The 22,730-nt window shown below is 39.6% G+C and overlaps 1 protein-coding gene across 6 annotated transcripts in view; it reads right to left on the bottom strand.

The window, feature by feature from the left end:
- The window catches only part of SIK3 (SIK family kinase 3), a 273,189-nt gene that overhangs the window by 17,738 nt on the left and 232,721 nt on the right, over positions 1–22,730 (bottom strand). For 4 of the 6 annotated variants that reach the window (XM_074304179.1, XM_074304181.1, XM_074304182.1 and 1 more), the window contains exons 7-17: positions 17,151–17,269; positions 16,521–16,631; positions 16,230–16,373; positions 15,523–15,600; positions 11,718–11,827; positions 9,917–10,070; positions 9,475–9,630; positions 7,899–7,969; positions 5,587–5,730; positions 1,139–1,289; positions 307–432 (exon numbers count right to left, since the gene is read on the bottom strand). In XM_074304179.1, the coding sequence (XP_074160280.1) occupies positions 307–432; positions 1,139–1,289; positions 5,587–5,730; positions 7,899–7,969; positions 9,475–9,630; positions 9,917–10,070; positions 11,718–11,827; positions 15,523–15,600; positions 16,230–16,373; positions 16,521–16,631; positions 17,151–17,269 (1,364 nt within the window). The remainder of the gene's footprint in view (positions 1–306; positions 433–1,138; positions 1,290–5,586; positions 5,731–7,898; positions 7,970–9,474; positions 9,631–9,916; positions 10,071–11,717; positions 11,828–15,522; positions 15,601–16,229; positions 16,374–16,520; positions 16,632–17,150; positions 17,270–22,730) is intronic. The other 2 variants (XM_074304180.1, XM_074304183.1) reach the window with 1 other exon arrangement.

The raw sequence follows: 22,730 nt of genomic DNA, 5'->3' as shown, positions 1-22,730 counted from the left end.
TAAAGAAAAATCATGTTGAATTATAACATCATAGTGGGCTGTTCTCCTGGGAAGAAAAAGGTAGAAGTTTCAATGACTAAGATATCTGTCTATCTTGTTCAGCTCCCAGAAGATTTTGCATTTTATCGTACATGTCAACTCTTAAAATATCACTAAAATGAGACAATCCATGTTAATACACTTTGCAAACCTTAAAAGGGTTTGCTATTGCTAAGACTTCTTTTAAAAACTTCATTCGATGTTGTTAGACAAATGGCTTGAAAATCAAAGCCCTCCTAAACTTGGAGAGAGCTTGGAGAAACCTACCTGAATCTGCTGCTGGAGAATCTGATGATGTTGCTCCTGCTGGTATAACATATGTTGCTGCTGGGTCTTCTCAAGTGTTCTCTCATCAATCTGTCCCCCATACATCTTCTGCAGCTGCTCACACTCCTGGAATGAATGCAGTTAATACAGATTCGATGGAGCCATACCCTGGTGGCAACAGATGCTCCACAGTCTCATGGGCAGAAAAAGTCACAGGAGATGAAGTGTCCTTGGTACAGAGAAACTGATGTTTCTATTTGTGTGCTAAATATAGTCAATCAGGCTGTCATACAGAAACATGAAAAAAGCTGCACAAGTCCCTGTGCCAGCTCTGACATCCCATGATGACTTGGGTAACAATGGAGACTATGGTCTGCTGTAAAACACACACACATAGCTGGTGCCATTCAAAGATCAGTCATTCCCAAAGGCCAAGATTCAATTACAGACTCATGTTGAATCTAAATGCACATTTCTTAATTCACCAAGGCAGCCAGGTGGCTATAACCACAGGCTCATACAGACCACTGACCAGTAGAAGAATGTCAGGATTGTCTTGGAGAAAAAGGTACAACCCAAACACAAGATACTCTCCTGGAAAACCTAGGGACTACAACAGTCTTGTCTCTAGGTAGTGGTAGACGGCAAAGAAAGAGCTTCTTAATTAGAGAGCAGAGACCTCTTACAAGAAAATGATTATTTTCTTAAGCCATGAGCTGCAATCCTGCTGCTGTGTATTACAGAAGGACCGTATGTAACCCTCCTGGGGAGCCTGTCTGGGCTGTCTGTATTAATCATACTCTTGCAGCAGCACCTGTAGCCTTTCCTTTACCTGCTGCAGCTGTTTGATGCTGCTGTGGTTGCCCATTTTCTCCAGGTGAGCTTTGAAGGCCTGGATGCTTGCAGCCCCATCAGAAAACCGGCGCACAGGGGAAAAACGTTCTGTGGGAAGGTGTAAGGTGTTGGAGTCCTTGTAGACAGAGCTAAGCACAAGGGAAAAGAAGATTAGAGACTGGGTGTCTCCAAGGGCTCTGAAAACACAATTTTTAAAAGGAGGACTGCCTGCTCCAGAACATACTAAATGTTCACCCAGGGACCATGCATGACAGCAGATGGTCTATATTTGTCATAGGGACATGAATATTTTACAGATGTGTTGTATCCAAGGAACTGACATATACTTTCTATAGGCTGAGTCTTCCTTTCAGAGAACTTCTGTGCACTTTCCATTTCAACTTACCTTTGATGGGAGTTAGACAATAAGCATTTATTAAGTGTCTATCCTGCCAAGTGCAGAGCTAAGTGCTGGGGACACAGAGAAAGACAAGCTGGCACCTGCTCTCAAGGAGCTCATGCCTTTACCTTTTAAGCCTAATGATGCTGATAATAGTAACCTTATATTTATAGAGTGAAGCTCATGCCTCACAAGAACCCTGTGGGGTAGATAATGCAAATAGGATTATTCCTACCTAACAGAGGAAGACACCAAAGTTCCACTAAGTGGCTTCCTTAAGGTTACACAGCTGGTGGGGACCAGACATGGGCCTCTGACTTTGGTCTCTTGCTTCTAAAGCCAGTGCTTTATACCTTGCCCCTCAAACTTTACCAAGATTATGAAAATGTGAAGACCAAATGGATCCAGTCTTTACAGACACCTAAACCTGGGGCCATAAAGAGTGATGATTTCTGAATGTCCCCAGCTTAAACTGAGCAGGAAAACCCTTCCATCTATGATCGTGTCATTCAAGCAGGAGTTCATACTGATTTGGCTACAAATTCTCTCAGAAATAAGTTCTATATTAAGAGATCAGTATTTTCAGAGAAGAATTGTAGTCAGCTTTTTATTTTGCATGGAATTTTGAAGTTCTATACTAGGGGCTGGTGTAACTCTCCTAAGGCAGACCTGCCTCCTCCTTTAAGGACCTACTCTGTGCCAAGCACTATGCTAGGTGCTTTACAAACATTACCTTAATTGATCCTCACAAGATCCCTGGGAGATAGGTGCTATTAATGCCCCATATTCAGAGGAGGAAACAAAGACCATCAGAGATCAGAGACCACAGGGTCATATCCACACAGCTAGTAAATTTCTGAGCCTGGATTTGAACTAATCAGGTCTTTCTAACTCTAGGCCCAGAACTATATCCATTATGTCCTGTAGCTGTAAGTATATTTTCAGTACTTCTCATTTCGTGCAGATACTAAACTTCATTAAACTATTGCCAAACTTGAATGAAAAGCCAATAATTTTCTATAGGATTCAAAGTGGTGCACACGACTTGACAGCTAAAGGAAAGATAGCCATGGGCTAAAACATTTGGCCATTCTGAAAAGAAACCTTCCCAAGAAGGAGCAGATTTCCTCCTCATTCTCTGCCTGCCCCCTTCCCCAGAAGATGGGGTAGTAGTGATGTGACCACTCTGCAAAGACACACATCCTGGGAGAGCAGGGCCTTCAGAACGAAGGCAGACACGAGCCTGGCCGCCAATAAGATGTGCTTGAGACAGCACCAGGGCTAAAGGTGATACAACTCTCATTACCTAATCAGAAGAGATGCATATGGCATGCATATGCATGCATGTCAGACTGCCAAAGCAGCATTCCGGCAGCCAGGGCCTCGATCAAGTTTCCTCCCCAGGGCAGGGGTGACAGCCGCTGAACTCAGTGATAGGATGCGCTGTCCTGCCAATGACTCACTCTGGACTGACACAAAGCCACAGCCAAGGAGGCGGGCTAACAAGAGCTCAGATACACTCCAGACAAGGGAGGGACTCTGATGACGGAAGAGATGTAAAAGGGACAGGCCTGGTGGGGATGGAAATCCCCTTCCTCTCCAAGTAATGACTTCTATTTTAAAGACTTACTCACTATCTGAATCTTGATGTTGCTGGGCACCAATGTGAGTGAAGATCTGCTTCAGAATCACTAGATACAAGGTTTACCAGTGACAAGGTCTAGCTCTTTCCAAAATAATATTCTTAGTCATTTTTTTTCCATTTTAACCTCGGAAAGAGGCTAAGTCAAGCTTACTAAGGAAGACAACTTTGTGGATTCAGCTGTGTTTTTATCTCCTTCCAAAACTTCATGGCTCCTCAAAGTTATTAAATGATCAAGCAAGTCTTAATCACTCAGGAGACCGACCCCTTCTATGGAGTCACAAGAGACCAAAGTAGTCTCATTGTAAGTATTCACCACCCATGAAAAGAGTCTGAAAACCGATCAGAGACTGAGATCAGCTGTTTAGATAATGAATAATGGACTGATACTCGAGTTCCACAGTCAACTTTAGGCAAATCACTACTCTGTATTTTAGGACATTGTTAATTTTACTTACTTATTTTTAAACTATGCCCAAATGTGTAAGAAATGAAACTGAGTTAAGGGAACCCTTTTCCACTGGGCAGTAGGCATTCAAGGTTGGCAAAACAAAACAAAAAACACCACAGACTTTCATGACTGAGTTCAATCAGACTCCTTCTACCTCCAAACTGAACTATACACCTAAATTACTTCAAAAAGATGGATGTGTAAAGTGGTCTTTAAGAACTTTAGAGGAGATCTCATTTAAAAACCTCCATTTCAGTAGCTCTGAAATGTTGGGGGGTTTTCCCTATTATCTAACCTCAATCCCCTCTCTGCTGTCATATTCTGGTGACTTCATCCAAACTTACTGGGTTCTTTACTCCCACTGTGTGCATCCTCCATCCTCCCCACCTCCCCCCGCCCCCACTCAAACTGATTTAGCTGTAAAGACCTCTTGGAATATTCTAAAAAGAATGTTCTTATTCCAGCAGGCAAGTTTCTAAAAGGCAAAGCTTTGACACTACTTTGAAGTAGGATGTAAACCAAATAAAAGGACCCTGATGTGTATTCGGAGCTCATATGATTTTCCTCAAATAATGTAAAAGGTCCAGGGGGATTTGGATAGGCACAACTGCCTATAAATGTAGGCTAATTTGTACATTTTCCTAATAAGGATACCATCTCAGGAATTCAGAGAATCCAATTTGGAACTTGAATTACTCATGCTAACATGCAATGATTTGATGGTAAAAGAGAAAAGAAGTAACATCTTTTTGGTAATGATAGAGACTAGAGCTGATAAGTGAAGGAAGGGACTGATTGGAAAAAAAGTATCTACTCCCTAAGTTATTTCCAAGACTCCTAAATGATTTTATGAGAAGTTACTGCTAGGTAGAGGAGAGTTTATCATTTTTCCAGAGTTCCAGCGTGGCAATCAGTCTGTCTTAGTCTGCTGTTTACCTGTTTCTGCTGATAACATCAAGGCTTAGTTCAGCACAGCAGCAGCTATCTAGCGACAATAAAAGACACTTTTCCAAGCTTGCTAGTGTGAACTGGTTGCAAAGATTTCATAGCAACAGTACGCCAATCTCATCTCCTTGGTAACTGTCTTGATCTAACCAAGGAAGAATGCCAAATAAATCTTGCCAGTGAGATTTAAGCAAAATAAAAAGCTAGTGACTTGAAGTGGGTTTTAAAGCTTTGTCCATTTGTCTTGAGGCTTCCTCTTGGATACACAATGCTATCAAGTAGAAAGATGGCCTTTCTGGAGGATCCTAGTTAAAGTCATTCAACTAGACAGTGTGTCCCATCTTCCTCTTGTTTCCCAAATTTGGCTTGAATATTCAGGTTTTGTAAAGTTCTCTTAGAAAGGTTAATCCTATCCATGCTTTTTTTTTTCTCACAAAAAAACTGATCACAATTGAAAAGAGAAGTGAGAAGATTTTCCTTCTATAATATTGAAGTGATGATTTTGCAAATATGTAACAAAAAGCAAGGTGTCGTAGTTCTGTTTTCCAGAGAAGTTAGTTTTCTTCCATATCCTGAAGCACAGTGTAATACTGAAAGATGACATTGAATGCTTATTTTTCTGCAGGAGATTGATCATTAAAAGTCAGGTCTGCTGATATTGCCATCAAACTTCCCGCAACAGGCAGATTTTTCTGGTTGCTTCTCCGACTGGCAGGTCTTAGGTTTAATCTCATCTCTGAATCAATAACTAGAAGGTTGGGAATCAGCTGAAGACAATAAGGAGCTGTGCAAAGTACTTGGGAAAAGTGAAGCTCACACAGTTCAAGGGCCAGCTGGAAAACTTTGCCCTTTTCACTATTCAAAGGGAACTGATCCCATTTAAGTTCAGGATGGCAGGTGGCTTCTATTTGGAGCTCTGCTGTTTGACACCATCTGTTTCAAACTCAGTTGGATGGTGTCTGTCAGCTGAGCCTCAAGGGTCTCCCACAGCTCATGTGGCTTACTCACCGATGCTGATCAGGTACCAGGTGAGGCGGCCAGACCCGGGCACGGAAAGGCTGCTGTCCTAGCTGTCGCTGCAGGTCCGAAGGGATCTCAGCTGTTGGATTGGTCATGGCCAGTGTATGCCTTTTGGACCTATTTGCCAAGTATCTGCAACAAGCAGGAGCATATTTTATAATGAAAAAGAGAGATAGGAATATTCTCCAGCAAGAAGCATTAGAAGTTATTCCAAAGCAGGCACAAGGAAAAAATGTGCTCTTTACTGCTCAAATAAGGGCTCCGTGGCATAGATCCCTGAACTAAATGAAAGCAGAATGCATAGCTGGCCAAACCAAAATTGGCTCAATAGCTAAGTGACCATACAACAGAAGCAACTGAAGAAATATAGTGAGCAAGACTAGTTGCAAGACAAGAGAATCTGTCTGTCTCCATTACTCTGCCCTATAAAGAGATGCTTCTTTGATTTTTAACTTAAATTTTTGTTTTCCCTCCAACTTTCAAAAGACTTGGTGAGTAGAAGCATTTAAGAAAGAATAGGTACTTCTTGGATATGGTTTCCAGTTCTGAGCATAGAGGACGTGCTGAGAAAGACCCAACACAATTCCATCTGATCAGTAAGGCTTGGGGCCTTTATTCATAGAAAACTCAGTTATATTTCACTAAGTCAAAGAAAGTAAGCTGATGATAAAGATCTTTACATAAGAAGTTAAAAGAGATGTTATTTCACATTTAAATCCTGTATTTGCTACTGGATCTCTAAAGAAGAAAGTGATGTTAGCTCAAGAAACAGCTATTTTCTTGATAAGAAGGAAATAAAGACATGGTCGTGTTCTTAGCACTGCCCAATTTTTAAAAAGAAGATTAAAAATTAAAGATTCTCAAAAGGTAGGGAAGCCCCCAACCTCATTAAGTTTTCTCTCAAGGTCTTTTAAAGGGCTATTGTTAAGATGAAAATATAAAGAAGTTAAATTCTTGCAGCAAGTTAAAGGTTTTCTCCAGCTCTATTGTGAATTTGAGGGTTGGAGTTTTTAATTGAAAAACTGACAGGCATGTTTTCCTGTAAAAGCATGACCAAAGAGGAAAGAAAGTAAGGGAGCTGAAAATGAAGTCTAAGGAAGGAATGAAAGAACAAATGATGAAGGGGATTTAAGGAAGGAAGGTAGCAAGTCCCTTAATTACTCTTCTAAAATCCAGTTAATACAACCTATCTGTATGTCTGTATGGTGGTAATTGTTTGCAACATTCCCAGAAAAAAAAAGAATATTACAAGTATTCCCTCCTTGAATAGCAGAGATCTCCAGTGATTTTTGTACCTCACTCTGTGTTCGCCCCATGTTTCCTTCCCAACTTCAGACCCAGGACAATCTGGCCTTAGCACTGTAATACTCAAACACAGACAATAGGAGGATGGAAAGGGACACTAGCCTTTTTTTATTTTTAGCTACTTTGTCTTTTTAAACTAGAAAGCAGTCAGTTAACAGATAGGAGGATAATTAATAGTGTGGTAATGTGCCAAAAGGAATAAGCCATTAATAGTTTAATATCCAATTTGATAAAAGCACCCAAGCTTTACCTCTAAGAGCTTAAGAAAATCATTTTACTCCAATTTCCCTTAAAGAAAAATACACGATCTTGAACATTGCTAGTGTTTCCAGAAAAAAAAAAAAGGCAGAGCTCTAACCATGTCCCATTCCTTAGGAGGGAAAAGCAACTTCAATAGTTGGCATATAGAGCGCTATGGGCATCAAAATAAAACCAAATAGAATATAGCGTATATGATGGCCATGATAAGCTTTCTGTGATAAAGCATCTAATCCAGGCTTGCAAACAACAATGGTCTATATCTCTTTCAGATTTTTTTAAGGTATGTGTGTATCTTTCAGGTATAAAGGGCCAGAAAGAGCTCAGTGTAAATATCACAAGGGGTATGCTCTCCCAATGCCAGGGGGCACTGATCAGGGTTCACTTAATCCAACTTCTCCAATTTCTATCAGCAAACACACAAGTTATTGGGATGTGTCAGGTTTTTTTTTTTTGTTTGTTTGTTTTTTTATGCCTTATGAACATCACTGAGGTGGTGCCCTGGGAAGATGGAAGAAAAGAGGAAGAGGGGCTGCACAGGTAAAGTGTTTAGGGGTGATTGCTGTCAGAGAAGGAACTTCATTTCCTGGGTAGTCTTCTGTTGCTTTTGGGGTAAGGAGGAGCATGCCATCTTGCACACCCAGAAGCCCCATCAGTGTCGAAAGCTGCACCGTGCCACGGCCTTTGCTGACTGCCAGGAGAGGCTGTTCTGCAAGCTCCGCCAGATGTCACATTACCTCTGTACAGCTTCCTGATCTGGCTCCCCATCGGAGCTTTCCTCGTCCACAGGAGTAACGGCTGGCACTGCCTGAAGAGAAACAGCAATGATGAGCACAGGAGAGCCTACTGGCAATTTTTCTTGCTTCCCAAATCTGACTCATTGGGTAGTTCTTCTATTAAATTTCTAGTCCTTTTGGGGGGACTTTGGAGTCTCCTTTCCCCTGCACCCTTTTAATGCTTACTTCCTTAAGTTCCTCTTAAAGGAAATACCCAAATCATTATTTCAGACTGGAACTCAGTAAGGGAGACTCATAGGACACAAGGATAATCAACAACAAGCACAGAATAATATGGCAGCTCACAATTGTCAAACACTTTACAAGTCACAAAGTACTTTCCTCACAACAACCTAGTGAGATAAGTAGTTCAAGTATTTTTAGTCCCATTTTACAGGTAAAGAAACTGAAGTTCAGAGATTTGAGATCACTTGTCTATCACATTCAACTAGTAAGCAGTTAGAGGCTCAATCTCAATTCAAGACTCCTTATTCTCTGCACTAAACCATACTTTAAGAAAAGTGGAAACAAAAAAAGAAACTGAACAATCGAGTTAAAACATATCCAGATTTATTGATGCACATTTCATTCATTTAGACCATCCCTAGATATCTCTCTTTCATGAAGTCTTCATTAACCATTTTCATCACCATTCATCTTTCCCTCTTTTGAAACTTTAAAAATCCACTTGGACTTCTTACGTCCACCTCACTTGGACAAATAATCATCTATAGTTTCACAGTGTATCTTCAAAGTTTCATTTGTGTTCTTTTTATCTCCCTACCTTGTTTCTAAGCTCCTGAAGGACAATACTGAGGCTTATAATAACTACAGCACTTAACATAATGCTTTGTAGACAGTCACCAGTTAGATATTTCCTGAGTGAGATTACATACCAGGAAAATGGTTAAACATAACTCGAGTTCAAGGAAGAAAAATAATTTGAAGGAGAAAATGCTAAAAACAAAGGAATTGAGGGGACAAGAGAATTAGGGAGGAACCAAGAAATCACATGATTGTAAATTCTAACACAGGATGAAGTGTTATTGAAAAAGGAGAAAATGCTTTGTTAGGAAAAATTTTCAGAAATCAATTTAAAAAACAACTAGAAGGAATACCAGATTCAATTAGCTTTTACTGAAAAGCTGATCCCCAGCCAAGGGCTGAGAGCTGACCTGCTGTTTATTGCTGCTGCTGCCTGTAATGAAAAGAGGCAGAGGTAGGGATATAGTGGATGAAGATCTAGTACATCAGAAACCAGTTATAGCCCACAGAAAGAAAATGGGTCTCTTCCAGGCAGGATCCACTTTAAGAAAAAGTTGAGCAACAACCAAGGAGAAATTATTAGGTTAAAAGAGAAAGAGGATAAAGAATCATGGAAGAAATCCCATTCCTCTTAGGAAAATGGGAAAGACCTTTACCTTAAGCCTAGGAAAAAGAACACCAAAACCTGATTGGGATATTTTTGGAACACTACCTTTGTATGAAAGACCCCAAGAAAAGTCAGTGATCCAAGTGGGTCTGTGCTACTACTCACTGGTGTCATGGTGACAAGAGGGGAGGGGCCCCTTGGACGCTTTAACAGTTGTTGGGCATGCAGCTGGATGTTGGCTCCTCCATCTGATGCCCGCCGGCCAAGGGGGCCCATTCCATTCAGCAGCTGTAGAGTGGGAGGCTGCAGCAGTGACTGCTCCTGCCAGGGACATAATGGAAGAGGTGTTTGATAGGATAGGGGAAAAGTAGAGGAGGGAACCATCTTACTTTAACCTTATGAAACTAAAGGCTCTTTTGATCATAGTTTAAAGGGAATTACAATCCTTCCTCATATTCCTTACAAATAAGCCCTCCCAACCCAAGTTGGAAAAGAAAATCCTCCTTACCCAATGGGAAACCACTTAAGTCCCAGTGATGATAAGGTCCAAGAATCTAGAGGAGTCTCAAAGGATGCTATAGACATTCCTTTTCCCTTGTCCACATACCTTGTACTCTAACTGCCCGGTTGGTTGCAGATTTTGCATAGGGAGTAGGTTATGCACGAAATTCATGTTATGAGCCACCTGGGGGAATGGAGCCTGGGGGCTGACTCGAGGAAAGCCTGGAAGAAGCTTCTGTAGATCTTCTGTGACTTCCGTGCTGACAGTAAATAAAATAAAGAAAAAAAGAAAAAAGAAAAAAAAAAGAAATTCAGTCTGGCTCTTATTTAGAGCATTTTCTAGTAGAGGTAGCATGGGATAGTGGAAAAAAAGGTATACCCAGAATTAGGAAGTCTTGGTTTTAAACTCACCTTTGATCCTATTTCTTTGATCACAGACTAATCATCTAACCTGAGTCTCAGTATATTCAACTGTAAAAGTGACATTTATAGTACCTATTTCATAGTGTTGTTGTGAGGAACAAATGCTGAAAGAGATGTAAAGCACTTTGAGAACATTAAGATTCTATCTAAATATCACCTATCATAATCTCTAAATGAGAAGGAGGCTAACTTCGGCTCTGTTCCTGTGGCTTCTGTCAGTTCTTTCTATAGCAATGGAGAAACCCAAGGGGAGATTGATATTAGTGCTAATTCTCAGACAAAGGCAAAAACCAGTCTTCCTTACCCAAGAAAAAAAATCATGGCAGCACCCAGCATCATGTTGGTTTCTAAAGTCTCAGAGGGGAATAAAAAATTTTCAGGAGAATGCAGGTTATTCACTTGAAATAATGGCTACCCTATATTTGGGACTGATACATCAAGCAAAGAATGTAATTATGCTCATCAGCAATGCTAGGGAAAAGAAGCACTGCATTTTTGGGGCCGTCGTGCCACAATAGAAGCTTTTACAACTTTAAAATAAGAAATCTTTCCATCTCTGAGAATGACATAGGGCTCCACCTCTTTGCAGCTGACATAGTCTGTAGAACCAGAATATGTCTGCAGAATGAATGGTCAATCACACGGGACTAAAACACAATAGGCAACATGGTAGCATGTAAAGGTCACTTTTTTTGGAAAATCTATTTGTAGAAAGAGAGTTGAAATTTTAAAAGATAATCCTGCTTTACTAATATAACCTCTGTGCTAGGAAGAAAAAGGACTAATCATATAGCTCAGGATCCTCAGGCTACAGGGGAGGAACAGGGAATGTTGATCTCCAGGGTTAGGACTATACCTTAGATGTATGCATCACTCTGGGCTGGCTCATATATTATATACATATAATATAATATAATATATTATACATTTTGAATCTGAGAAACACCTTAATAGTTATCATGAAAGGCGTCAAATTCACTTGAACTTTGTTGTGAGAGTATGAGGGAGGGGAAGAAAAAGAAATCTTGATGAATCTTTTCTCTCTCTCTCTCTCTGTATATGTGTGTGTGTGTGTGTGTGTGTGTGTGTGTGTGTGTGTGTGTGTGTGTGTGTGTGTGTAGGTAATCAAGGAAAGGGGCTTGTAGCATTTAATGGCAAGGTTATAGGAAGGTTGGCCTAAAATGGCAATATGTATGGAATGAGGTATGTTCTCTCCATTTGACATGTATTGACATATATCAGGGCAAGATAATATGTAATCTTTCCAAGTTAATGTGTAAAATGGCAATGGAATATGGCAATAATTAGCCACCAATACTTAACAAGGTTGAGTTTAATGTTTGATGAGTAAATTGCTATAAAGTCCCAACTTAGATTAAACCTGGTTTTTGTGCCTCCTAGAGAAGAATGTTCACTGAAAAACCACAATGTAAGAAGAAATTCATTGTGCTGGTCTTATAGAGAGCGACTACTCAAATACTCACCGAGGGTCAGCTACACCCACTGTGTGCCTCCTCATTGAAAGGTATCGGACCAGGGCTTCAGGAGAAGGCTCCTCACCTTCATCACTGTCCAAATTCATTGTCCCATCCGTCTGAAGCAGGAAAGATAATCAAATTGAAGGATGAAAAGACTGGTATATATACCTTTTCTTACAAAGATATGCACAATAATTATACAAATATAGCCAGCTATTGAGTATTTACTATGTGCCCAACACTGTGCTGGGTGCTGAAGATATAAACACTGACATACAAGATACAGTAGTAGTAGAGTCAAGACAGGCTGGGAGGAGGAGCAACTGGGAAAAGCCTGAATTGAATCCTGAAGGAGGCAAGGGTGAGGATGGAGAGTATTCTAGGCATGGGAAGAACTAGTAAAAAGGCAGAGGCAGGAAATGGAAGACACTTCAAGCAGGCCAGAGTAGCAGGACTCTAGACTACATATGAAGGAGAGAAGCACAAGGAGATTAAAAACACAGGAAGAGGCCAAGTGGTAAAAGTTTTTAAAAAACCAGAGAGGAGATCTCTTTGATCCTTAGGATAACAGGTGGCCACTGGAGTCTACCAGATAGGACGATGAGGACAAGATACTATGGCATAGAGGATGGATTGGAGGAGGGAAGAAACCAACCAACAGGCTGCAGCAATAGAGCAGGGGAGAGGTGACAGCATCTATGTCCCTGTGAGTGGGGAGACAGGGACAACTGCACTGCAATGACAAGTCACAGCAGCAAGCCAGGTATGGGGACCAGGATGAGGAAGAAGCTGAGGACAAGTGGTGCCCTCATAAGAAGAGAGTTTGGAAGCTCTGAAGTAGAAGAGTTCTGTCCTGAAGGTGTTTTTGAGAATCTATGAAATAGCCTGTCAAAGATGTCCAAAAGGTGACTCCAGTTCAGGAGAGACTAGGGCAAGGTTCCAATAAGATCTCTTTTATTGCTCTTGGAATCATGTTAAGAAATGGTCATTAAACCCACATAAGTTGACAAGATCACTAAATGATATAGAACAGAGCAGAATTTGTTAAGTTTTATTTATGTTTAGTTTAGTATCATGGATGCTTCTGGAAGTCTGGTAAAGCCTAGGAACCTTTTCTTAGAACCATATTTTTAAATGGTTGAAAGAAATACCAAATTTTAATTAAAGGTAAGTGAAAATAAAGATGTGATTTTTCCGTCCAAGTTTAAGGACTCTAGGTTAAGAATGTCTGATATAAAGGAGTAAAAAGGGACAGGACAGAGTACTACAGTACACAAATAGCAGTCATGTGAGCTAAATGAAGATTCAGGGAAGGAACCTGGGAAAGGATGGTCAGATAGCTAAGAGGAGAATCAGAAAGAGGGCAATGCCATGAAAACCTATAGAAGTATCCCAGAGGCAAGGGCAATAGTAGCGAGATAGCTGATAATTCAAGAAGAATGAGGACTGAGAAAAGTATATTACATTTGTGACTTAAAGCAATGGTGTCAAATTCAAATAGAAATGATTCTCTGAGGGCTCCATGATGATTAGAAAATCGTAAATTAACATCACTTATGTTGAACCCTATTCTAATTTGTGAGTCATACTTGGGAATTGCCCTGGCAGGTTATTTATGAATGAATGAATGAAAAGTTCCTAACCTGGAGGCTGAGAGAGACAGACAGACACACACACACACAGAGAGACAAAGACATAGAGTTGGAGAGAGAGATAGAGACAGAGACAGAGAGAGGCAGTCAGAGACAGAGAGACAGAGTTGAGCAATCTAGTATAGACAGCTTTCTCAAGGAGTTTAGTCAAGAGGAGAAAACAAAAACTACAATATAGTAGCTAAATAAGATAGTTGCATGAATTGAAAGTTTTATTTATTTATTTTAAAGGATGGGAGAAACAATGGCATGTTTGAAGGCAGCAGAAAGACTGGTATATAGGGAAATATTAACAATTGGAGACAGTGGGATGCAGAAGTAGCAATCTGATGGTGAAGACAGGCTGGAATCAAGAATACATATAGAGAGAGGTTTGTCATGGTTAGGAGAATAAATACCTCTTCAAGTGAGCTAGGGGAAGCACAAGATGGTGGAAAAAGATATTAAAGTGATGAAAGATGAGTAGAAGGGAAGAAGAGGGAACCCTCAGCAAATGATCACAATTTTTTCAGTGACATCTGTAGTGAGGTCCCTAGTTGAGAAGGTAGGGGCAAGAGATACCATGCGAAGCTTGAGAATGTTTGAAAACATCACTGTGATGAAGATGATGATGAATTAATTAGAAAGGTACAAAAAGATCTCCTTACTATTATGAGGGTCTAAGTTAAACTATGTAACATATATTTGTAATGGATTTGGTCAATATGGTTTCATAATGTTTTCTCATTGTGTTCAACAAATGAATCAGAGTCAAGGGAGTGGAATAAAATTAAACGATATTCCTTAAAGAAATAAATGAAAACTCAAATAATTGAAGAAAAATGAATGGATCATGATATTTCCATAATAAAAAAGACAATACTATTGACATTTATCATTGGCATTGATCATCCTCACCTCTCTTGAGTTTTTCTTCACACTATATCCTTTTAATTTTCTTTTGGTCTGATTGCTTCTTGTCAACTGACTCTACAAACTCATTATCATATTTTCAAACATTGGGTGTTCCCTAAGGTTTATCCTGGACCCCCTTTTCTTCTCTCTTTTATACTTTTGGTATTTTCATCATATCTCATGACTTTAACAATCATCTATATGTAGACAACACTCAGATATATAGAAAGACATCAATAGGTACCCATCTATATATCTAGAGAAATAAATATTTATATCTATAGATCTACCTATATACAATTGGGAGTTATCTACATAGGAGAATAATTTATCCATTGACACTAACTGCAATATCTTGAAGCAAAAAATCTTTGAAAAATTTAACTCAAAAGGAAGAATATAGTGCTTTAGACCCAGAGCCAGGAAGATCTGAGTTCAAATTATGCCTCAGACACTTGAAAAGTTCTGACCCTTGGCAGGTCACATAATTTCTTTTTGCCCATTTTTAAACAAGTGGGTTATATTAGGTTCCTGAGCTCTAAGTCTTGATCCTATGATTAAAAAAATGTAGTAATCAAAAATGACACCAGAAGACTGATGATGGAATCAAGCTTCCCACCTCCTGGAAGAATGCAGATGGATGAAATGAACAAAATGAGATATCCCTTTTTAGATACAATCAATGTGAATTTGTTTTGCTTAAGAATACTTCTTTTTTTTCCTTTTTTTTCTCTCTCTCTCTGTCTCTCTCTCTCTCTTTTTTTTTTTTTTTCTTTTTTCTCTGAGGCTGGGGTTAAGTGACTTGCCCAGGGTCACACAGCTAGGAATTGTTAAATGTCTGAGACCAGATTTGAACTCGGGTCCTCCTGAATTCAAGGCTGGTGCTCTATCCACTGCGCCACCTAGCTGCCCCCTTAAGAATACTTCTGTAGTAAAAGAGAGGGCTCTTGCTTCTGGAGGGAGTTATGGGATGAGGGGGATGTGAAAAAAGAAAATAAGACAAGAGCATAAATGGAATACTTTAAAAATATTCAGAAGAGCACAGAAGGAAGTTCAAAAAGGGGGTAGTAGTATTGGTACTATTGTGCTAAATTTAATATGTACTTTGAATGATTAGGAGCAACAATTATTCAAGGTTTCAATATACAATCCACATGTGTAAAGCCCATGTTGGTCAAGTTCATAATTTAAAAAAAAAATTGGGGGTAGGGAGAGGGGAAGATGAGGAGGGTTTCTGCTCTAGACTGTCAGGGATAGATACTTGCCTCCACAATTTGGTTTTCCGGATTGATAAGCTGCACCTGGGGAACATTGATGCTTACAGTGGTACCTGCTTGCTCCGTCTAGAAAACAGGGGACATACATTTGAGTGCATATACATAAACAAGTGTGTGCACACACACCATAATCAGGAGAGGAAAAGAACTTATTTTTCTTAGAGCTTTCATTACAATGTTTAACCCTGTTGCTACTCAAAATCTAAAAACTACTGAAACAAAATTATCATTAGGAGGAGAATCCCTCCTAATCATATTGAAAACAGCATCCTGTAACTTAATATCATGTTGGCTGCTCAGCCTTTAATCTTCCTCCACCAAAATAACACCAGATATCCTCCTGACCTCTGAAAAGGAAGATATACCCTAAGGCTGAGAGCCAGATGTGCCCGCTGAGGATGTTTATATGGCCCGCTGGGTTATGGCAAATGGGCTGTGGGGAGGAGACAGAGTGTGAGTTTTTGTTTTTACTATAGTCTGGTCCTCCAATAGTCTGAGGGACAGTGAACTGGCCCCTATTTAAAAAGTTTGAGGACCACTGACCTAAGGCTTGGGAGGTAGGAGTGGAAGAAAGGAGAGAGTGGGACAAGGGTGGGGAGAAAAGGTCTAACTGTGGCTCCTGTGACTCAGGCCTGGTTTTTAGGCAGAACAGCTGTTGACTATTCTAGACCAAGTACACTAAGCTTGCTGCTCACCTGAATAGTGGCTGGTGCAGGGAAGGTCATGGTCCGAGGTACACTAGGAGGTCCTCCAATACGCAGGTTCTTGTGTCTCTTAAGCCGATCACATAGTAGGCTATAGATTGCACTGTAGTGATCATAGGCATCTGTCCTTAATGACTGCCAAAAGAACAGGGAAAGGCCTGATAAAATAATACATCATTGTCTAAACTCTTTTAGTAGCAATAATGCCTGTAGGCAGAAAAAAGAGAAAGGGACATAAACTATATCATACCTTCCTCTATTTTCCATTCCCTATAAAGTTACCTGTAGTGTTCGCTCCTTGTCCAGTCCCATTTCCACCATGGCCAACAAAACATCTTCATTCAGAGGCTCCATTTGTCTTTCTACCTTCAGATGCTGGCATTCAGTTATTAACTGCAAGGTAAATTACAAACTATAGTATTGAGATAGGTTCTCAAAACAGAGTGCCCTTCATACCATTGATAACAAACTTTGCTAGTCTGGAATAGCTAGCTTAGGGATAATGTTGCAATGAGACACCCCTGTAAATAAAGGTTTTCTGTTGTTGACATTTTGTTCTGTGCCTTATTAATTCATTCATTTATTTAGGAGGGGGATCCAAATAGAATATTCATGTATAAATCTTTTTTACTGAAATGATGGAAAGAACGGGGGAAGGACTTAGTGAGCTCAATCAAGGGGCTGGATTTACTGTGAAGTGCCAGGGAATGTGATGTAGGATTGAAATCCTAATCTGAACTTAGCTGCCTTGCTGTTTTAATATTCATTAATATCCCATCTAGGCAGTTCTACTTTGCTCTCTTAATGTTACACAATAACTTAATTCCACTTCCTACCTTTTCAGGTCATGGCCTGATTACAAAAACAGCCAGGAAACTGCAGCCACCCCTAGGCAGATGTTGCAAAGCTCACCCTTTCAAAGTTGGGATCAGCTTCACCCAACTTCATCCATTTATGTTTGCAGATCTGCTCCATTGAAAGACGCTTACTTGGGTCCAATACCAGCATATGTCGGATCAAGTGCTCACATTCTGCAAGACAGAAATATCAGGCTACTTATTCTTGCGTCGGGGGCTGGGGTGGAGAGAAACTCTAAAGAATTGGGGAACTATAGCCAATTTCAATTTATAAAATTGCCAAGATCCTTTGGTTTTTAACTTACTCCTGGGCTTTTGCCATTTATTTCATTGCTCACTCAACCAAAGGGGTGAAATTCAGATTAGTCAATTTGGTTATTTATTAATTTTTTCATTAAAAGTCCATCCAGGGAGGTTTAAAGCTACTAGCTACAAAAAGGCTTTCTCTGGTCCCATTCAATTCAGTGTAAGGTTGAATGTCTCTACAGATCTCTGGTCTCTTAACATTTTTCTCAATATTCAACCCTTTTCTCATACATATATTGTTTTGAACAATATCAAATTTCTGGCTGAGGAATTTGAGTTTTTCAGGGTATGTTCATCTTAAACTAAGGGAATTAAAAGATTTGTGATGGCACACTATGGAGCAAATATGCACCCAGAAAGGCAGTTTATTAATTCCTAAGCTATAGGATACTTTCCCAAAACTCATGAAGACTTTTAAGTATTCTAGTGAATAACCACATGAACGTATTTAAGAAACTCTGTGTATATTATTCTGTGCTATGGAATATACAGGTAGAAGTAAACAGACACTTTGACTCTTTGGGACACTTTATTATAGATAGCAGCAACAGAAAACTGGCTTAAGAATTTGAGTTCTAATTCTACCTCTACTACTCACTTTCTCAGTCACAACCTCTATGGACCTTAATTTCTTCTTCTTTAATATGCAGATACTATATAACCATGCTCACAAGATTATGATTAAATAAATTTCATTTAATACAATTCATTTGTCCATTTTCTATTACTGTAAAATGAGAAAACACATGAACATGGTCTGAGAAGTAAAAATAATAACAAAAGCTAATAGTTATAAAGTACTTGCTGATCTCCAGACATTGTGCTAAGAACTTTACAATTATTATCTCCATTGATCTTCATAATAACCTTGGGCAAGTAGATGCTATTATCATCCCTCTTCATAGATGAGGAAACTGAGGCAAACAGAGATTAAGTGATTTGTCCAGGCTCAAAGAGTTGGTAAGTGAAGCTACATCTGAACTCAGGTCTTCTTCTTCTTTTAATTATAGCTTTTCATTTACAAGACGTATGCATGGGTAATTTTTCAGCATTGACAATTGCCAAATCTTTTGTTCCAATTTCTCCCTTCCTTCCTCCCACTCCCTCCCCCAGATGGCAGGTTGACCAACACATGTTAAATATGTTAAAGTATAAGTTAAATACAATATATGTATATATGTCTAAACAGTTATTATGCTGTAAAAAAGAATCAGACTTTGAAATGATGTACAATTAGCCTGTGAAGGAAATCCAAAAATGCAGGCAGAAAAAAATGGAGGGATTGGGAATTCTATGTAGTGGTTCATAGTCGTCTCCCAGAGTTCTTTCGCTGGGTGTAGCTGGTTCAGTTCATTACTGCTCTATTGGAACTGATTTGGTTCATCTCCTTGTTGGAGAGGACTATATCCATCAGCATTGATCATCATATAGTATTGTTGTTGAAGTACGTAATGATCTCCTGGTCCTGCTCATTTCACTCAGCATCAGTTCATGTGAGTCTCTCCAGGCCTTTCTGAAATCTTCCTGCTGGTCATTTCTTACAGAACAATAATATTCCATAATATTCATATACCATAACTTATTCAGCCATTCTCCAATTGATGGGCATCTATTCAGTTTACAGTTTCTAGCCACTACAAAGAGGGCTGCCACAAACATTCTTGCACATACAGGTCCCTTTCCCTTCTTTAAGATCTCTTTGGGATATAAGCCCAGTAGTAACACTGCTGGGTCAAAGGGTTTGCACAGTTTGATAACTTATTGAGCATATAAACTCAGGTCTTCTTGACTCCAGACCTAGTCTTCCACCTGATGAACCAACTAGAACTCTCTCACATAGTCCACTCACTCACTCATACACATGCACACACAAGCACATAAAGCACTGAGTGAATGAATTTAAAGGAAGTCTGCCCTCTAGTTTATCTGAAACACAACCCATGGGCTTATTATATGTACACTGGCCACGACATTCCCTTCAAACCTCTCCCCTCGGCTCACATGGCCACCTTTCACCTGGACTACACAACAGCCTTCTGACTGGCTCTCTGCATCCACTCTCTTTATGCTTTATCCTACACCAGGAGGTCAAAGTAATTTTCCTTAAGTGCAGACCTGACCATCTGACCCCCTTGTCCAGCTAACTTCTGTGGCTTCTTCATGTCTCCACTTAGCCAACCCCCACAACCTGCCCCCACCTTGTCTCTCCAGCCTCAATGAGCGTCATCCCCACTCCGGTGCTCCTCGGAGGCCCTCCATCCCCCATCAAATGAGACAACATTAACCTGGTACGAAGTAGGCGTCTCACAGAAGCTTCTATACAAAGCCCTTCCTCATTCCCTCACTTCTAGCCCCCTCCCACCCTCCCTGTTTTGTACACATTTCAATCCATTAATTTGTGACAGTCTTTGTGCATACTTGCTGCCTCTTCCCTAAGAAGATGGACTCACAGCAAGCAGGGGTCGCTTCCTGTTATCCTATTGCTAGTATTCCCTAGGCCGGCGCCAGCACTAACGGACTGACTGATCTAGGACCAAAGATAAACTCTGTTCAGCCTTCCGGCTACTTTGACTTCTCAGAGCCTTTTACCCAGCAGCCTCCTCACTACAACTCTATGTCCACACCAGCCTAGCCTCCTGGCTCACCCTCACTCATGACATTCTGCTCCTTCCCAGCACAGCCTGGCCCTTGGGAACTCCACCCCTCAGAATCTTTAGCTGTACTTCAAAGCTCAGCTCAAGTACCCCCTCCTTTATGAGGTCTTTTCCAATCTCCTCAGATTTTATACTTTAATACTCAGGAAATATAAATTGATAATGATCATTCACTTTTTGATGGTGACATCTTTCTATCTCCTACTGTATTTAATTTTCTTATTACTTATGATAAGTGTTAAGCCCATATTGATCTTCTACTTATTTTATACTTTCTTAATGTATACATACACATTAAATATGTGTGCTGCTTCCTCACAGAGAACGGGCTGTTTTATTTTTATCTTTGTACCCCCCCCCACTTAGCATCCTGCTAGGCATATAACAGGAATCTGGTGACTGTTGATTGTTTTTTATTTTTAAACTGAAATCATCTATGCAGTATAATCACTTTTCATAATATATTATGAACACTGTTTACAATTATCTTCAAAAGAATGGAAGCTGATATTACCTCTAATTTCTAATTTACTCTAACCTTGAATAATAAAAACATTTTTTAAAAAACCCACAAAACTTTATTGCACTGATTGCACACCAGGCATTTGAAACTTGCCCTTGCTCTGTGATTTAAAATATAGTTTTGGTCACTATGGCTGTAGTCCTACATTCCTACAGAGTAGAGTAATTGACTTTTCTTGCAGCATTAAGCTTTTATTCCCACTTATATTATATTTCTGGGCCAGCCAATCTAAACCCCACAATTATAGCTTCTCTATATATGGATGAGAAATGCCATTGACAGGCATATTCTTGGTCTGCTATTATTTGGGGGGAAGATACTGTATTTCATTCAGAAAGCCATGGGTGCTGAAGTAGCTAATGGATATTCTAAACCTCTAGATGGCACTCCTCTATTTTCTTTCAACTTCAGCCCAGAATTTAGCACCTTAGGGCTAAACCACACTAGTTCTAGAGAAGACTATTTTAACAGAATGACCAAATACAGAACTGTGGCTGGAAGTGAAATTTCCCAAGCAATATTCACTGAAAAAATAAACACCCTTGCTCTCTTAATTTATAGTTTGTGACATATTCAATTTCAGGGGCTCTATAAGGAATTTCAGTATATGAGTGTATAAATGATCAATAGGAATTTTACATTTTTCATAAGTGATAAGAAAATTAAATACAGTAAGAGTTAGAAAGATCTCACGATCAAAAAGTAAACTATCATTATCAATTTATATTTCTGAGTATTTAACAGCATATGAACTTGATTTATATTTGAATGCACTTTTCTCATCTGAAACATGGTTAAAAGATTTAAAAAGAGAATAAATTATAGCTAAAAATGGAAATTCTTCTAAGAACAAAATCAACCTCAAAGATATGTAATCCAAATAGGCGAAAAGAAATAAGTCTTGGATCAAAGAGAACAAAACACCAACTTTTCCAGATGCTAAGAAAAGGCCCCCACACTAGCTTCCTCCCTGAGGGCAGGGCAGAGCCTTGACAATGAATAAAAATGAAAAGATCTGGGCTCCTTCTCAGGAACCAACTCTCTGAGTGAGGGCCAGAGCAGCAGTGCCCCTTAACAACGCTGCTTTCATCTGTTCCAAGTGAGACGCCAAGCCGTCTCTGTAGAGAAAATCACCATGGCTCCAATGAAATCCAATATACCAGCAGACTGCTAACAAGAAGATGTTCGGTCTGCAACCAGCCTCCATGTTTTGACAAGTATCTGTATGACTGAGGAGAGAGTTGTCTTGGGTGCAGTGTCTTAAAATTGGAAAGTTCCTGTGATAAGAAGTGGAAAGTGGAAGGAAGGCTAAATTGATAAGGGCTTGGAGACATCCATAATCCTGATAGCTGTTTCTTTTTGAGTTTCAAAGGACTGATTTAGCCTGGAAAAGGAGAACTCTGGAGAAAGGAAGGTGGGAGTGGGGAAAAAAACCTTTTCAAAACCCAGATTTTAATGGTATGGGGAGCACTCTGCATTAATGCAGATCAGCAAGATCTAGTACTGAGAGATTAAGTACCTTCCTAACATATAGCTAGTATATATCAGAAGCAGATCCTGAACCCTGGTTTTCCTAATTCCAGGGTGACTCTATCCATCTGCTACACCATGTAACGTTCAAAGCCAATTAGGACTATAATGTAAAATATGCTGATTAAAAAAACAAAAACACAATCCCCCCCCCCCAAAAAAAAAGGCTGATTTCTACAAGCAAGAGAGATAATTGCTCTAATAGCTTCCGGAGGGTAAACCTAAAACCCTATCACATGAGCAACATCCAGAAGATCTGGTAATGTTTAGCCTCAAAAAAGAAAAGGGAGCAAGGAAAGTCATGATATAGCTATCTTCAAATATTTGAAGCGCTATCATATACAAGTAGAAAATGTATCTAAGGGTAGAACTGGGACAAATGAGCAGAATTTATAGGAAAAAAGATTTTTTTTTCTCAGTATGAAGAAACTTTCTGATAAGTGAATCTAATAATGGAATCTCATAAATTATTAAATGAAAATGCTCAAGCAGAGACTAAATGATTATCATGGATGATACAGAGGATAGTCCTATATTAGGTGGACAGTAAGGTTAAATAACTTCTTAATTGAACCTTAAGGTTCAATTCCTAAATTTACAAATTAGAAGAGGTTAGCAAGGG

This window comes from Sminthopsis crassicaudata, chromosome 3 (genome assembly GCF_048593235.1).
Source record: "Sminthopsis crassicaudata isolate SCR6 chromosome 3, ASM4859323v1, whole genome shotgun sequence".
NCBI lineage: Eukaryota > Metazoa > Chordata > Mammalia > Dasyuromorphia > Dasyuridae > Sminthopsis > Sminthopsis crassicaudata.
The sequence above is the reverse complement of the archived record's forward strand: the minus strand, read 5'-3'. Positions and strand labels throughout refer to the sequence as shown.